Source organism: Haliaeetus albicilla, chromosome 6 (genome assembly GCF_947461875.1).
Source record: "Haliaeetus albicilla chromosome 6, bHalAlb1.1, whole genome shotgun sequence".
Classification (NCBI taxonomy): Eukaryota; Metazoa; Chordata; class Aves; order Accipitriformes; family Accipitridae; genus Haliaeetus; species Haliaeetus albicilla.
In genome coordinates, this window is record NC_091488.1 from 46,833,592 (window position 1) to 46,849,119 (window position 15,528).

Consider the following 15,528-nt stretch of genomic DNA (forward strand, 5'->3'; position numbering starts at 1 on the left):
AAAGGCCTTGAGTTCCTACAGCTGTCGCTGACTGCAGTCCAGGTTTCTTCGCCTGCGCTGGGCTTGCTGGGGAGAGGCAGAGAGGGGCACTGGGCTGTGGGAAAGGGTCCCCGTGGCGGACACTCAGTTACTGGAGGAGGGGGCTTCTCTGTAGCAGTCACGCCAGCATCACGCCATTACTGACAGAGAAAAGACAGGTAGCACCAACGGCAGAGACAACACCTGTGAGCTGGGGGAAACCTTCCTCCCCACAACCCCGTCTCTCCCCTGGAGCGGGGACGCAGCCCCAGGCAGCTGTGGCAGCAGGTGTGGGCCACCACCGGTGTCACGCCTGCTCCTTCACCATCATCCTCACACAAACAGGAGTGACGAAGGCCCGTGCTAGTGCCGCTTTCCTTCCCGTAGCTTGTGCTTGTGTGCACAAAACTACATTAACTCCAGAAAAGCCTTGGTCCATATCCCGGTGCATGGAGTTGCTCCTGTCCTGTTCCTGAACTGCCAGCGTACCTTGGGAGCCGGTTGAGGCCCATCCGTCTGCTAAACAACAGATCATCAGGGCTTAAGGAGAAGTCAGTTTGGGGAGCTGTACAAGGGAAAATGAGCGCAGGGTTAGCGGTGGACGATGTAACGATCCTGATAAAGTGCTTGGCGTAGTCCCCTCAACCAAAACCAACCCCTGCTCCTGCAGTCCAGACCTTTCTCCTTAAATAACTGTTTGAGTACCCAAGTCTGCTCCTCTTCCCACTCACATGGGTGTCCGGAGCAGAGGGATTATCCTGATCCCCAGGTGGGACAAAGCAGCACACTGGTAAGTGTCCATCATGAGCTCCTCCAGCACTGCAGCCATCTCCAGCAGTTCAGATGCTCACCTGAGGCTCTGGCAGCTGAACCAACCCCCTTTGTACCTAAAAACGCAAGCCTTGACTTTTTCAACGAGACGATCAGCCTAATAAAAAAAGACTAAGCTAATAGGGCCCACCTGGCCTCCAGCACAGGGTCCGTCAAACCTGGCCTGTTCGGGATGAAACGCATGGGTAGCAAAGAATGCCCACACCGGTGGCTCGGAGAGCGCGGAGGTGTCTGCGCTGCCTGACAGCATTGCCCGCAGCTCTCGAAGCCAGGAGGCAGCAGGCCAGCCCCAGCACAGCCCTGATCTCACACTAGCAGGCAGTGGTGCAGTCTCCAAGCCATGATGGTCCTCTCGCCAGGCGAGGAGCGGTACCGTCTGGATACATGACCCTCAGCTCAGCAACCCCGGTTCTGCTCTCTTCCAAGGGCTGGAAGAGGCACGCTGAGTCCCCACAGGCGACTGAAGGCTGTGTCCCCATTTACAGCTGGGACCAACCTGCAAAGCGTGGTTGGGCTCACACCCTCGCCATCGATGCAGAAGGTCTCTCCACCCGTTTCCAGGTGGCCCAGCTGGCGTTACAGTGGGCATGATGGTGCCACTGGGATGCCTGTAAGTGCATGGCTGCATCCACAGATGCACAGCTTCCAGTTCTCCCATCTGGATGGGCGTAACAAAAATGATAAGTGTTGTTCCTCAACACTGCACATTTCCTCAGTAAGTCTCATGATTTCAGCAGTCGTGACCCTGCCCTACTCTACTCGAAACTCACCTGCAGGCACAAACCACTCTAGGCTCCGATCTCATAAATCTCTTTTTTTGGCAGCTCTCCTGTCTGTAACTTTTCACATGGTGACCTTCTTTGTTCCCTAGATGTGCAGGCTGCCCTGACTGAGAGAAAGAAGTCATCCACAGAGCGAGTTCTAGATGGGCTTTGCTTTCTATCTGAGTGTAATACTGAAAGCTTCAGTGTGGGCTTCAAGGCAGTACGGAGGTGGAGGTTCAGACCAGATAAGAACAAGCTTGCACAAAACATAAGCATGGATGTAGATGTACCTGATGAGTCCCCAGCTGGAATGGACTGCAGTAACATCTTGCCCAGGCCTGGGCTGCGGTAATACAACAGCACGCTCCCTTTCTGAGACAACACACTGTCTTCACAGCCCGTGCAGCAGGTAACAGTGCTGCAACAGCGCTCCTACAAGGCACTGAAGACAGAGATGAAAAGCCAGGTGTCCCTATCAGATCACTTTTGTGTGGTCCCTTCCTTGTAGCATACCAGGGCTGTACAGGCTGTGTTGCATGTATCCTGGTTTTCCTTCTCAGGAGGCATTGAGGACTTCTCCCTTTGCTAGGTGTCACAAGGGCGTAGCTACACTATGCGAGGGCATAATGCCTCTGCACGACGCAAACCACAGCGATGTACAACTCTACAAAGCAGCAAACACAATGACAGACATATTTTATCGTGTGGTGACAGCTCGTCAGAGTAACCCTAAAATGACAGCAGGACTCAGAAGGGCATACATGGCACTACTTACAAAATGACAACGGCAGCAAGAGCTCCGTGCAGTGATGTGGAAACATCACAGAAAGCAAGAGTTTAGGAAAAAAATGAGAAGTGCTGGTTTTCCCTAACATGTTGTTTTTTCTGGTACTACTGTTCCCCATGTTTCTGGTCTGCAGAAGGGCAAAAAGCACATGCTTCAGTCCTTTGGACCCACCTCCAATGCATGGTCCCCTGTCAGGACACACAGACCTGCTTGCTCCCACGCAGGAAGGGACTTGGACACAGCTGAGAATATACTGCCTTGTCCAGTTCTGCTGAACTAGAAACACATGGGCTGAAATAACCCCGGCCCACAGCCCTACTTCCCTCAGCCCCTCCTGCTTCCCAGTTTATTTCTGCTCTTTGAATGCAAGGCGAGGCGGTGATTTGGAGGATGCTGTCAGCCCGGATCTGCCGAGGCATCCATGTGACTCATGCTCCCCGCAGGCTCTGCAGCGAAGCACTCACACCCTCAGCCTTCAGAGCCGAATGACCCCGTGTGTTTCTCTGCGTGTTCCCAAGGTCTAGAAGGGAGGAAGCTGTGTGCTTCAGCCTCTTCTAATTTCCTTTTGTCTCAGGGGAAGTAAAAAGAATGGTTTTCGGCATCCATTTGGGGGGCTCATCAGCGTAATGCAGCTGCAGAGGGTGAGTATCTTCCATCCACCCTTCTCGGAGGTGAGGGTAGGGCAGGAATACCAGACCCCTGCAGATGCCCAGCTCTGGACTGGTTCCTTTCTGAGAGTATTCCCAAGTGCGTGTTTACTAGGAGGGACCCCGGGGTTCGTTAGTGCACCCCCATCCAAGCAACACCTCCAAACCACAGCGGGCTGCCTTTGCCTCATGCCTGTCAGCATTCTTTCCCAGCACGCCCCTTGAAGGAGTCTTTGGCTCTCCTCCTGTTCGTTTTCTAGCCAGCTTGGCCAAGCTTTAGAGGTGCTTCCAGAGTTGGAGAATTAGAGAATAGCAGAACAAGAGGTGGTGGCAGAGACTGCCTCGTGGGCAAGGAATCAAAAGGGAAGAGAGGAGAAGCCCCAGCTCCGCAACGCTTTTGGCAGGAGCTGGCTGGTGTTAAAGTGGCTGTTTCGGGCTCTGGTGCTGACGAGTCCCTCTTCTGAGCTCCTCTGTGTGCTGTGTGGAGGTGAGGGCCTGGAGATGAACAGCACTAACAGTGACACCAGCTCTGTGAGGACCACGGCTCCGGAGGGGCCACCACACCAGCTGGAATGACGAGGGGAGCCAGAGAGCTTCTGCAGCACAGGCCCGCTGCATCCAGCATGTCAGCGGCGCTTCTGAAATCTCAGCCTATTTTTTAATTAAGAAAAGATTGTTCTCGTTTGAGAAACCTCAGACCCACCTAGACAAGCTAGGGGAACAGGTGGTAAAATGAAAATTGCAATTCTGTGATACAAATCCAAAGAAAAGAAATCATTTCAGCTCCTTCAGATATCGTAGGTTCCCAGATTAATGATTCAAGAGCTCATAATTACCCTTTCTGTGTATGAGAACAAACAAGTAAGTGTTCAGTAATTTTGGAAAGTGGCATAATTAAATTCTGAAATGACATTTTTACATCCTTCACAGACTGACACTCGCTGCGCTGGGATATCAGTGAGGCCGGCAGGGCAGGAGGGATGAAAAAAGTGTCAGTAACATAGAGAAGAGAAGAACATGCAAAGCATTATACTGGGCAGGTAGGGGGAAGCAGGAGGATACATACCTCTCTGCCAAATGGCATGCAGCATTGTAACAACCATGTATTTGACAAGCCTATGCTGGTACTTCCTTTTCTCAAGGAAAATATCATATACAAATATTTATGTATGTGACAGAGGAAAAAAGTATTTTAAAAGGTGCCCAGCTGTGTAAGGAAAAACATTCAACTGTAAACAAGCATCCACAAGTTCAAATCCTAGTATTTACATTGCAAGCCCCTAATATTTCTGTGTAGCTCATGATGAGCATTAGTTGTCTGTCCCCTGATGTGAGCTATTATCGCTTGCCCATTTTGCAGACAAATTATCCGAGAAACCTCACTAAATCTTTCCGTACAGTGCTAGAAATAGAATCTAAGGTTTGGATATGACAAATCTACATTGCAGTCACTGTCTTTTCTGAAGGAATATGCTAACGTATCTGCTTGGCTGGATTCTTATTAGCCATTAAACACACCCTGCTCAGAGAGCCAGGAAAGATGCCAGGAAACCTGCTTGCAAGCACACCAGCGTAGCCTCACAAGAGGCTGTGTAAGCCATGTTGGGGCTCTGAGGATGGATTTAATTGCATCCATGATCTGCGAGAAACACGTGTGAAACCCCTCATGGTCACTAGCAAAGTCCTGAGTAAAAGCTGCAAACCATCAAAGCCCTGTGAAGTGAATTTGGCTATTCTGTTAATGCTTTTCGTTTTAGGATTCTGGTGTTTGTTTCTTGGTTAATGAGCTCTGTTCCTTTAAGAATCCAGGGCACCTCTGGGAAGAGCATTTCCCTGGACCTGCAGAGCCGCTCTCCAGAAATAACTGATCTTCACGCAACCAACTTCTCCAGAAAACATTTCTTACCCTGACATTGCAACAGTGGTGTTTCTTTGCACCTGGATGCCCTAGGATATTTCAGTGAGCCACTGAGCCTTTAGACAGCAAGATCACTGGTCAGAGTCCAGCCTGGCTCTGTAGGAATTAAAAACTGCTCCCAGCTCTGTGAGCCCTTCTAAGGGATGAGTCTGGGGGGGGAGTCTCACTTCTAGCCTGGGCTTCTTAGATACACAGGGAACCCTGTACTGTGGGGCTTCAGGATCTCCAGATCCGAGCATTAGCACTCCTTGGCATGTGCATTGTTAGTGTGCAGCACATATACAGTTGTGACCCACCTCCTACCAAAACCACTGAAACCAGGTGTCTGGAAATCCTAGGCAAATAAAGAGAGTCTTTGAAATCCATTTAGATGAGATGGATGGACGGACGAGCATCTACTTAGGAGCATGACAGCCCTAGGGTGAAAGCTCTTCTTCTTCCCCCAGAGCTCGTTCCGCCTCGCAGTAAATCTTCAATTTTGTGCTTTCACTCAAACTAAGAACCCAGCCACATCTGCAAACACAAGAAGCCTCCTCGAGATAGGAGGACCTGTCCCCATGCAGCTCTGCTCACCAATCTTTGTCAGGTGTAGCCCAAGCCATGAAGAGATGCTGGGCTGCAGGACATCCCTACCTGAGCGGAGCTGAGGCAGGCAGGCAGCGTGGAAATTGCCGGAAGCTTCGTTTGCTGTTTCCCTGAGATAACAAGAGGATTTATTCACCCACGTAGGCAGGCTAACAACTCATGCTAAGGAGACTCAACTTCTGAATCAGAAGAGGATGGTAACGTGGAAGTTATCACATTAAGTAATTCATACAAATGACACAATTGGAGCTGCACAAATGTTTACATTTGTGGATATAGACCTTCTCACTTCAAGGCGTAAACCTCCCACAAATGATAGAAGTTGTAAAGAAATGACTGGGGCGGGGGGGGGCCGTAACTGTCCCTTCTCACGTCTCTGGCTCCTGCCGTTGCTGGACTGGCCACCGAGATGAACCTCGGGGCTGTTCCACCGCGGCAGTTCCCACATGCCAAAGAATAGCCAGAGCACGGCAGCGTCGTTGCCACCCACCTTCCTCAGAAATCTCTCTTATCACCTACCTGACGCAAAGCTGGATCTATTCTAGTGGTTCCTGATTCTACTCACTGTCTCTAAAAGAACGGCTAGTGCAATGCAAACAGGTCTCGTCTCAGAGACGATCTCTTTTATACCTCTGGAACTGCCTTCACTGCTGCCCCTGGGCCTGAGAACCAGCAGCACCTCCAGCTTTCTTACTCAGGAATCACTCCTCCTGCTGACCATACAAACCTCAGATGAAATTCCCAAGGCACTTGGGATCCCCTCAACCAATATTTAGAATGACGTATGAAATCTGCCCTGGCAGAGGGGGTGATAAAGCTGAGCAGACCCTGGCTCTGTAGGGTCAGGTCCGCTTTAGCAAACAGGGTGATGCAGCAGGAGCAGGTCTGCAGAGGAAAACAGCCGATGCCGAGGACTTAGCGGCCACGCTGTAACTGTCTGGGGGCTTACTTCAGACTAACCCTAGCCCAAAGCAAAGCTGAATTCTCATTGTCCTCAGAGCACATCTGCTGCACATCTTGCAGGTCCTTTCACCTAAATTGTTCATGATCGCCTGATCCAAACTGAGGTGCTAACGCAGCTGCACCCTAACCGTCCAAAAACGCGGACTCCCATCCCGTTCTGATGGAGGAAAGGAGCATAGAGACACCTGTTCCTAAAAGGAACAGAGACAAGGATGGTGCTGGTGCCTTCGCTTCAGCAGCAAGACAGTCACAGGAAAATGAGACGTCTGTTGCCTTGTGAAGACCTTCTAGCCAGGCTTGCCCTCACTGAGGTGACACAGCTGGAGGGGGAGCTTTACCCCTCTGACGGGACCAACCCATTCCTCCGAGTGCTACTCCTGCTGCCTCTCCTTCCCCCTCTTCCCCTTCCCCTGTTTGCAGGACCACGCTGCTGGCTGCGTGATGGAAGAGGCCACCCCAGCAGCCGAGCAAACCTCATCAGCTCTGCTACCACGGCTCACCCCGGGCAGCAGATGCACCCGAGCATCCCCGCAGGCCCCTCTGCCGTGGCTACCTCTTCGCCTTTCACCCATCCTCCCGACATCTCACACGGCCTGGGTGCCTCCTCATAACCCCCCTTCCTTCGGGAAGGGGAGCCCGCCACCTGCGCATCCCTCCGCTCGTCTTCCTGGGGGGCGGCCAGGCTCGCTCCCATGGGGCAGCAAGGGACTGGTACGAGGGGGAACTGGCCGGGCTCCGCCAGCACAGCCTCCCCTTCGGCTGGGGCTGGCCAAGGACCGGGATCTGAACCGGGACCGGGACCGGGACCGGGACTGGTACGAGGGGGAACCAGCCGGGCTCCGCCAGCACAGCCTCCCCTTCGGCTGGGGCTGGCCAAGGACCGGGATCTGAACCGGGACCAGGACCGGGACCGGGACTGGTACGAGGGGGAACCGGCCGGGCTCCGCCAGCACAGCCTCCCCTTCGGCTGGGGCTGGCCAAGGACCAGGATCTGAACCGGGACCGGGACCGGGACTGGTACGAGGGGGAACCGGCCGGGCTCCCCCAGCACAGCCTCCCCTTCGGCTGGGGCTGGCCAAGGACCGGGATCTGAACCGGGACCGGGACCGGGACCGGGACCGGGACTGGTACGAGGGGGAACCGGCCGGGCTCCCCCAGCACAGCCTCCCCTTCGGCTGGGGCTGGCCAAGGACCGGGATCTGAACCGGGACCGGGACCGGGACCGGGACCGGGACTGGTACGAGGGGGAACCGGCCGGGCTCCCCCAGCACAGCCTCCCCTTCGGCTGGGGCTGGCCAAGGACCGGGATCTGAACCGGGACCGGGACCGGGACCGGGACCGGGACTGGTACGAGGGGGAACCGGCCGGGCTCCGCCAGCACAGCCTCCCCTTCGGCTGGGGCTGGCCAAGGACCAGGATCTGAACCGGGACCGGGACCGGGACTGGTACGAGGGGGAACCGGCCGGGCTCCCCCAGCACAGCCTCCCCTTCGGCTGGGGCTGGCCAAGGACCGGGATCTGAACCGGGACCGGGACCGGGACCGGGACCGGGACTGGTACGAGGGGGAACCGGCCGGGCTCCCCCAGCACAGCCTCCCCTTCGGCTGGGGCTGGCCAAGGACCGGGATCTGAACCGGGACCGGGACCGGGACCGGGACCGGGACTGGTACGAGGGGGAACCGGCCGGGCTCCCCCAGCACAGCCTCCCCTTCGGCTGGGGCTGGCCAAGGACCGGGATCTGAACCGGGACCGGGACCGGGACCGGGACCGGGACTGGTACGAGGGGGAACCGGCCGGGCTCCGCCAGCACAGCCTCCCCTTCGGCTGGGGCTGGCCAAGGACCAGGATCTGAACCGGGACCGGGACCGGGACTGGTACGAGGGGGAACCGGCCGGGCTCCCCCAGCACAGCCTCCCCTTCGGCTGGGCCCTGGCCAAGCGCAGCTCCGGCGGCCGCCCGTCCCCCGGCACGGCCGGCCGCAGCCGGGACCGGGACCGCGACCGGGACCGGGGCCGCGACCGCGACCGCGACCGGGACCGGGGCCGGGGCGGCGGCCCCCTCGCCCGTCCGCCCGGCCCGCCCCCTGGCTGCCCGGCCCGGCGGTGCTCCCGCCGCCGTCTCCCGCCGGCGCTCCCCGCCCCTCTCCCCCCGCCGTCGCCCCGCCTGGCGGATGGCCGGCCGGAGCGCGGGGGCCGGGGCGGCTGCTCTTAACGGCGTCCGCCGCGGCGGGCCGGCCCCCGGCCACCGGTCGCAAACCGGGCGGAGGCGAGCGCACGGCCCGCGCGGGGCGCCCGTCGCCATGGCAGCGCTCGGCTCCGGCGAGAGGTAAGATGGGTCCCCGCGGCCCCCGCCGCCGCCGCCATCGGCCCCCGCCGCCGCCGCCGCCGCCGCCGGCCCCCGCTCCGCTCCGCTCCGCTGCGCGCAGGGCGGCGCCGCCGGGGACGGCCGCGCCCCGGGGCGCCCCGCGGCCCCGGCCGGCCGCCGCGCTTCGTTCCGCCGCCGCCGGATCGCCCCTCACTCACCCTCCCGGCCCCGGCCCCTCCGCCCCTGCGGGAGCCGCGGCCGTGGCCCGGGCGGCAGCACCGCATCTCGGCCCCGGGCCGACCGACCGGCCGCATCCCCCGGCCCCCCCCTCCCCCGGGTTTCTCCGCTCTGCCTGGCAATTATTCTGGGTCATCTTCCCCTCAGACCCCACCCCGCGCCCTTGCCTGCCCCCGAGTCACCGGCCCCGGGAATCTCTCCTCTCCGGTGGGATGAAGTGGGGAGCGGGGCGGGGGGGCTCTGGCCGGGGCGCAGGGCCAGGGGAGGTGGGTTTTCCCCGACCTGGCCATCCTGCATCGGCTCCGGGGCTCTCCGGGAGTCTCCGGGAGCGGGAGATCCGCAGCTCGGAGCAGAATTGGGCCCCGAAGGCAGCAGAGGCGGGAGGGTTCCTGCCTCATCCAGGGAACAGCGTGGGCCACCAGAACGAGCCGGGTGGGAAGGGCGGCAGAAGGAGATGCTGCAAGGAAATTCGTTCCCCTGGGATTATCAGGGCTGGCTAGCTCTGAAACCGTCTCCAGAGGCCATGGGCCTAACTGCAAGAGCCATGGCACTGGGGGGAAAAAGACGAAGCGGGGCAGAGCGGGGGCATCGCCAATCCGGTCATGGCAAACTGCTCCAAGCAGGGAGCAAAGGTGGAAAAGCCTCAGGTGGTTACAGAGAGGGTGAGAAAATACAGAGAGGCAGAAGGAAGGCGAGGGGTGGGAGCTGAGCCGCTAGCTCAGGCTGGGGGGGCACGGAGCCATCCACAGAACGATTAAGTTTACATCTGCTCTGGTCAAGGAACGGAGCGGGCCTATACCTTCCTGGAATATACTGGGCGTCCCCTATAGACAAAGAGAGGAGAGGGGGTCTGAGCTGGTAGCACCGGGGGTCACTGGCAAAGGCGCGTAGTCTCAGGACCAGGTTAGCAGTCTCGTTCGCTGGGTTTGTAACCGTGGGGTGTCTGGAGACCAGAGCTGCTCGAGCCGAAACGCGCTAGGTGGGCGAGGCGTGCAGCCGAAAGACTTGTGCTTCAAGACTGCGGGACGGCAGGGTATTGCTGGAGCGGTGGCATGCACCCGTGGATGGGACGGGACGGGAGCGGCAGGTTAAAATCCAGAGCACTGGCGGAGAAAAGCTGAGGTCCAAAGACCGGCGGAGCTGTGGGAGCTGTTCGGCAGGAGCGAGGGGTGTCGGAGCGGGCATGTGGGGACGGCGTGACCCGAATGGCAGGGAGCGATGTGGCTCAGGCCTTCCATCGCAGAAATGGCGTTTGTAATGCTTTGGGTGGGGAGCGTCAGACTGGAAGGGCAGGGAGCACAGGGTGTCTCGGCAGCACTCGAAGGAGTTGCTGGGGGCCAGAGTCCGGCCTGAGGTGTGCAGGGACTGGTGCAAATCTGGCCCTTCTCTTCCCTGAAAGACGCAGGGAGTGCTCGGCACAGCCTAAATCGTGGCAAGGTGTTTGTGTGGGCAAGGAGGGAGAGAGATCTGGGGGGATAGAATGATCTTAAATTACTTCTCTTTTCTCTCTTCTACAGTGAACCTCATGCCCTGAGTCTCCAAGGGAACCTTTGAAAAGGATCTTCCCCTCCTCGCCATCTCTTTATTGTTTGCCAGCTCTGCCCTGCGCTGCACAGGGAAGCCTGAAAGAGCAGGCTGAGCCCTGGAGGGCAGCAAAAAGGACAATGTACTGAGGGTGCCGAGAGGTCTTGGATAGGGAACCCTCTGAATCTTGTTCCTCACCCTTCACACTCCGCTGATGGCTCTCTGACAGCCTTGGCAGGAACGTCGACCTTGCCACGAGCGTGGCGTTTGGTGAGAGCGGGATTACACATGGTGTACGTGCCGCCCTCACTGTTTCCGTGGTACCTTTGTCCTGCCTTCCATCATCTCTGAAACTCTTGGCTAGCTCCTCATTCACTAGGACGCTGGGCAGCAGGCTCTTGCTACTACCAAACTGTTTGGAGTCCCCAGCAGTCCCTGTCTGCATGCGGCCTTCACCAGTCCCAGCAGAAGGGGGTCCCTGAGACAGAAGGTGCCTGGTGGGCACATGAAGTAAGGAGAGCTTTTTCTTTGGGGGAGGAGCGGAGGAGGGGGATGAAATAGATGGGGAGGAAAAAAAGAAGTGAGCCCAAGCGAGTGAGGGAAGAAGCACTGGCAAGTGTTCATGAGAAAGAGAGAGAAAGAAGGTGGAAGAAAGAAAAAGAAAGAGAACAAGGGAAAAAACAGGTGAACAAGTTAGAACAAGGGAAAGAAATATAAGCAAACAGAAGGGAGAGGGAGGACTGGAAGTGAGACAGAGCTGACGGCTGTTCCGCCTAGCACCTGGTGGCAATGCCTTGAGGAACCCCTCCAGCGTGCGCACACCTCGCATCGCAGCAGCAGCGGCAGATGAGGAGGGACGTGGGCCCCCCAGTGCGGCGTCCCACCCACCCTCTTACCGAATCCCAGCGGCAGGGACAGGGCGCAGCCTAGCAGGGGTGGCAGCATGGGGGACTCTGATTCAGAGTCCACCTTGCACAACAACTCACTGTGGTGGCTGGCATGTGGGATGTTAGCCCTGTTGGCCAACTCTTGGATCATACTCAGCATCACGGCCAAGCAACAGAAACACAAGCCCCTGGAGCTGCTGCTGTGCTTCCTTGCTGGGACCCACATCCTTATGGCAGCAGTACCCCTCACCACCTACGCCGTGGTGCAGCTGCGGCGTGAGTCCTCCGACTACGACTGGAACGAAAGCATCTGCAAGGTCTTTGTCTCCACGTACTACACCCTGGCGCTGGCCACCTGCTTCACGGTGGCCTCCCTTTCCTACCACCGCATGTGGATGGTGAGATGGCCGGTCAACTACCGGCTGAGCAATGCCAAGAAGCAGGCTCTGCATGCAGTCATGGGTATCTGGATGGTGTCGTTCATCCTCTCGACCCTGCCCTCCATCGGCTGGCACAACAACGGCGAGCGCTACTATGCCCGCGGCTGCCAGTTCATTGTCAGCAAGATAGGGCTGGGCTTCGGTGTCTGCTTTAGCCTCCTGCTGCTCGGAGGAATCGTCATGGGCTTGGTGTGTGTGGGTATCACTTTCTACCAGACCCTGTGGGCACACAGAAGACGCCGGCGGTGCCGCCATCAGAGGGCGGAGGAAGCGTCATCCTGCTCTTCATCAGCACACACCACTTTCAATGTGCCGGCCATCGTAGTGGAGGATGTACGAGGCAAAAGGAGGTCTTCACTGGATGGCTCTGAGTCAGCCAAGACCTCCTTGCAGATGACCAACCTCATCAGCGCTATTGTCTTCCTGTATGACACGCTCACCGGGGTGCCCATCTTGGTAAGCAGCGAGTCCTCCCTTTCCCTTCAGAGTCTGCAGTTAAACTAGATTTCCATTTCTCTCAAGTTTTAGAGAAGAAACTCTGTCTTCTGTCCACCAGCCACAGAGTTGCCGCATCTGAATCTGTGTTATTCCGAGGGCCAGTTTTAAAAAGATTGCAGTAATTCTCCCATCCTTCCACAGCAGCATTTTAAGACGAGTCTAAGCCTGGGGAATACACACCACACAGCTATAAACCACTGTGAAGTTTTAAGTGGCTAAGAGGAGAGGAAATTATTCTGCAAACTTACTGGGGGATCTACCTCTGTAAAAACAAGGAGATTCCTGTTTCTCCAGTTTGCTTCTGGAGAACAGATACACCAGCTTTAAAAGCTGTTGCAGGCAGTTTTATTTTTCCTTCTGCTTGTATGGTCGTAGTCAGCATTCAGGTCTTGGCTGGCTGGTTGATTCTCTGCAAAACTGGAGAGCTGGGGAAGTTCTCAAAGGGAGCCATTAAGAGAACAGAAGCTTACTCGCAGCTTTTTTTTTTTTTTCCCAGTGGCCGCGTCCTTTGTTAGCACCTATTTAGCTCCAGCTCATAATGAGCAGGGGGAAGAAGGGGTACTAACACCAGGTCTCACGTTAGAGATATGACAGCTCGATATATGGTTCAGCAAACCTGGGGTAACACCCCAGGAACAGTTTTTCAGAGAGGCACGGTGTAATTACTTGACAAACCCTTTACAGACAGATTACGTTCTACTACAGAACTGACTCCCGTTACCTCTCTCCCTTGATCCCCACTTCTGTCTTCTTTCTCGGCATTGTTTCTCTCTCTTACCTCAAAGGTTGTGAGCTTTTTTAGCCTGCGCTATGATACGGCCCCCACCTGGATGGTCCTGGCTGTGCTCTGGTGCTCCATGGTGCAGACCCTGCTGCTCCCCTCCTTCATCTGGTCCTGCGAGCGCTACCGAGCAGATCTCCGCACCGTGTGGGAGCAGTGTGTGGCTATCATGTCTGAGGAAGACGGAGATGATGGTAAGCTCCTCGCCACCCCACAGTCACCTTTCTTCACTAACGCCCTCCCCAAAAGACTATAGAGGAAAGAGGGGTCTGTCTTGGGGAAGGGACCCGACGGCACTAGGAGCAGTGTTGTGAGTGGCTAGGTGGGATTCACGTTATAGCTTGGAGTTAGCACCCATGAGAAAATTTATTCTGGAGAAGGCTCTGCCGCTCGCTTGCTGCCTTAGGACTCACTAGCATCCAGCAAAAATTAGTGCAACACCCCTCACAGAAGATGCAAGAGTAGCGAGGATGTGTACGGCTGCCAAACCACAGCAAAAGTGACACGCCGGGCCTCAGCCCAACTCGCTGATCCAAGGTCCACGTCCTGGCAGCGAGCGATTCAAAAGCGAGGCAGAAGGAACAGGGCGGTCTCTGGGTGCTTCAGTGCTGCTGCAAGCAGAAAGATGAGGTCCCTGTTGAGGGGGGAGCCCCGAGGGCAGCAAGTAGGGCAGCAGAAGTCAGACAAGCGTTAGGATGGTGCCCTGTTAACGCTCCTCTTCTGGCTGAAAAGCGCTGACTGCCGTTCTCCTCTCTGCCAACAGATGGTGTGTGCGATGATTATGGCGATGGCAGGATCTGCAAAGTGAGATTTGATGCGAACGGTGCTGCAGCTGTGAAGCGGGACTCCCGGGACATCAAGCTGCTACCCATGCACCACATGTTGTTGCCCCAGGACAAGGTGCACTACCTGCAGGTGAGCCGAGAGCTAGCAGGGGCAGCCCCACAACCCACTTCTTTCTCTGTCAGTCTCCCACGCCTGTGTGTTGTCTCGACTCTCCTCTCCGAGAAAGTCTCAGCTACTCCCCTCCCGTTCTGTCTCTTCAAGTCTTCCATCACCTGCCTCCTTCTCTGTTTTCCAGGTCCCTATCTCCCGGAGAATGTCACATGATGAGACTAACATCTTCTCCGCCCACCGCTCCGCTCCATCCTTCCTACACAAGTGGTCTTCATCTGACGACATCCGCATTTCCACCCCCCGCAAGGCTGGAGGCCCTGGCTTCTTGCCTCCTCAGCTGCACGACTACCAGCACCGCCGGCGGCCCCCAGAAGATGAGCTGACGACCCTACGGCAGTTTTTGGAAGGGGGGCTGATGCCCCGGGGCTCCAGCTCCAGCGCCTGCTTCTTCCGAGATGAGATCACCACGTTCATCGACGAGACGCCACAACCCACCCCAGCCTGCAGCCCACGGCACTCCCGTCTCCCGCTCGCATCACGCCGCGATCGCCGCCTCTCCCTCGGCAGCAGAGAGGAGGAGAACGCCGACCGGCCACGGCGCTGCTCCTTGGCGGGCAACGAAGCCTGGCACCTGCAGGACGGCGAGCAGGCGCCGGGTGGCGAAAGGACCCTTGAGGCCTGCGAGGCACAGACCTTCCAGGATCCCAAACTATGAGAGACAGCGTCAAAACCGTGCCGCGCCATCACAATTTTTAAATAAAACTTCAAGTGTTCCCTTTATCCTGGGACCCGATCACTAATTTGCATTCTCATCTTTCTCACCAGCAGGCAGGAAACACGGCACCCCGCGCTGGTGGGGGAAAAAGAAGTGGGACAGACGTGCAGAAGGGAGCGGACAGACAGACGGACAGCCTGTGCCTGCTCTCAGGATACAAACACACCCGCCGCTGCCACCGCCACTTGGCACCCTCGCCCATCCCGTCCCTTTGTGAACTCCACCCTCCCATCCGCCCTGCCCTGAGAGACGAGGCAGGTGCAGAATGGTATTAAAATTCTATATTTGGAGTGTCAATCGTGTGTCTGTTTTTTAAATAATAGATTAGTAATAATTTTGTTTCCATAGAAACAAAATGACTGGCCCAATGTTTAATGAAGCTTCACAGGCTTCTGGAAGGGAAACGTGGAACGTGCGAGGCTCCTTTCCTCCCTCTCCATCCCTTTCTTGTCAGCGCGTCTGGAAGGCAGCAGATGCTTAGCAGCCCAGGGAAGGGAACGGAGCCCGTAGAGGAGTTGTCATGGGAGACTGGGGGAAAAGTTTTCCTGTCCGTTTCAGGGGAGACTTGGGCTGCCTACAGCTGACCCGGAGCGGCCTCTGTGCTTTCTAATACTGCTCAGCAAAAGGTATTGCTTTGGGGCAACCCCAGGCTTGAAAACCATTAAATTCTCTC

The 15,528-nt window shown here is 56.9% G+C and overlaps 1 protein-coding gene across 1 annotated transcript; it reads left to right on the forward strand.

Moving 5' to 3' along the window:
- Positions 1–8,596: 8,596 nt before the first annotated feature.
- Positions 8,597–15,152, forward strand: GPR162 (G protein-coupled receptor 162). Its single transcript, XM_069786006.1, has 5 exons — positions 8,597–8,837; positions 10,571–12,360; positions 13,188–13,377; positions 13,947–14,098; positions 14,265–15,152. The coding sequence occupies exons 2-5, from the start codon at positions 11,521–11,523 to the stop codon at positions 14,793–14,795; spliced, it is 1,713 nt and encodes a 570-aa protein (XP_069642107.1). The 5' UTR covers positions 8,597–8,837; positions 10,571–11,520; the 3' UTR covers positions 14,796–15,152.
- Positions 15,153–15,528: the final 376 nt, after the last annotated feature.

Coding starts and splice junctions, on each gene's coding strand:
- GPR162 (XM_069786006.1), top strand. CDS start 11,521: ATGGGGGACTCTGATTCAGAGTCCACCTTGCACAACAACTCACTGTGG. Junction 12,361..13,187: donor TCACCGGGGTGCCCATCTTG/GTAAGCAGCGAG, acceptor CTTACCTCAAAG/GTTGTGAGCTTTTTTAGCCT. Junction 14,099..14,264: donor ACAAGGTGCACTACCTGCAG/GTGAGCCGAGAG, acceptor TCTGTTTTCCAG/GTCCCTATCTCCCGGAGAAT.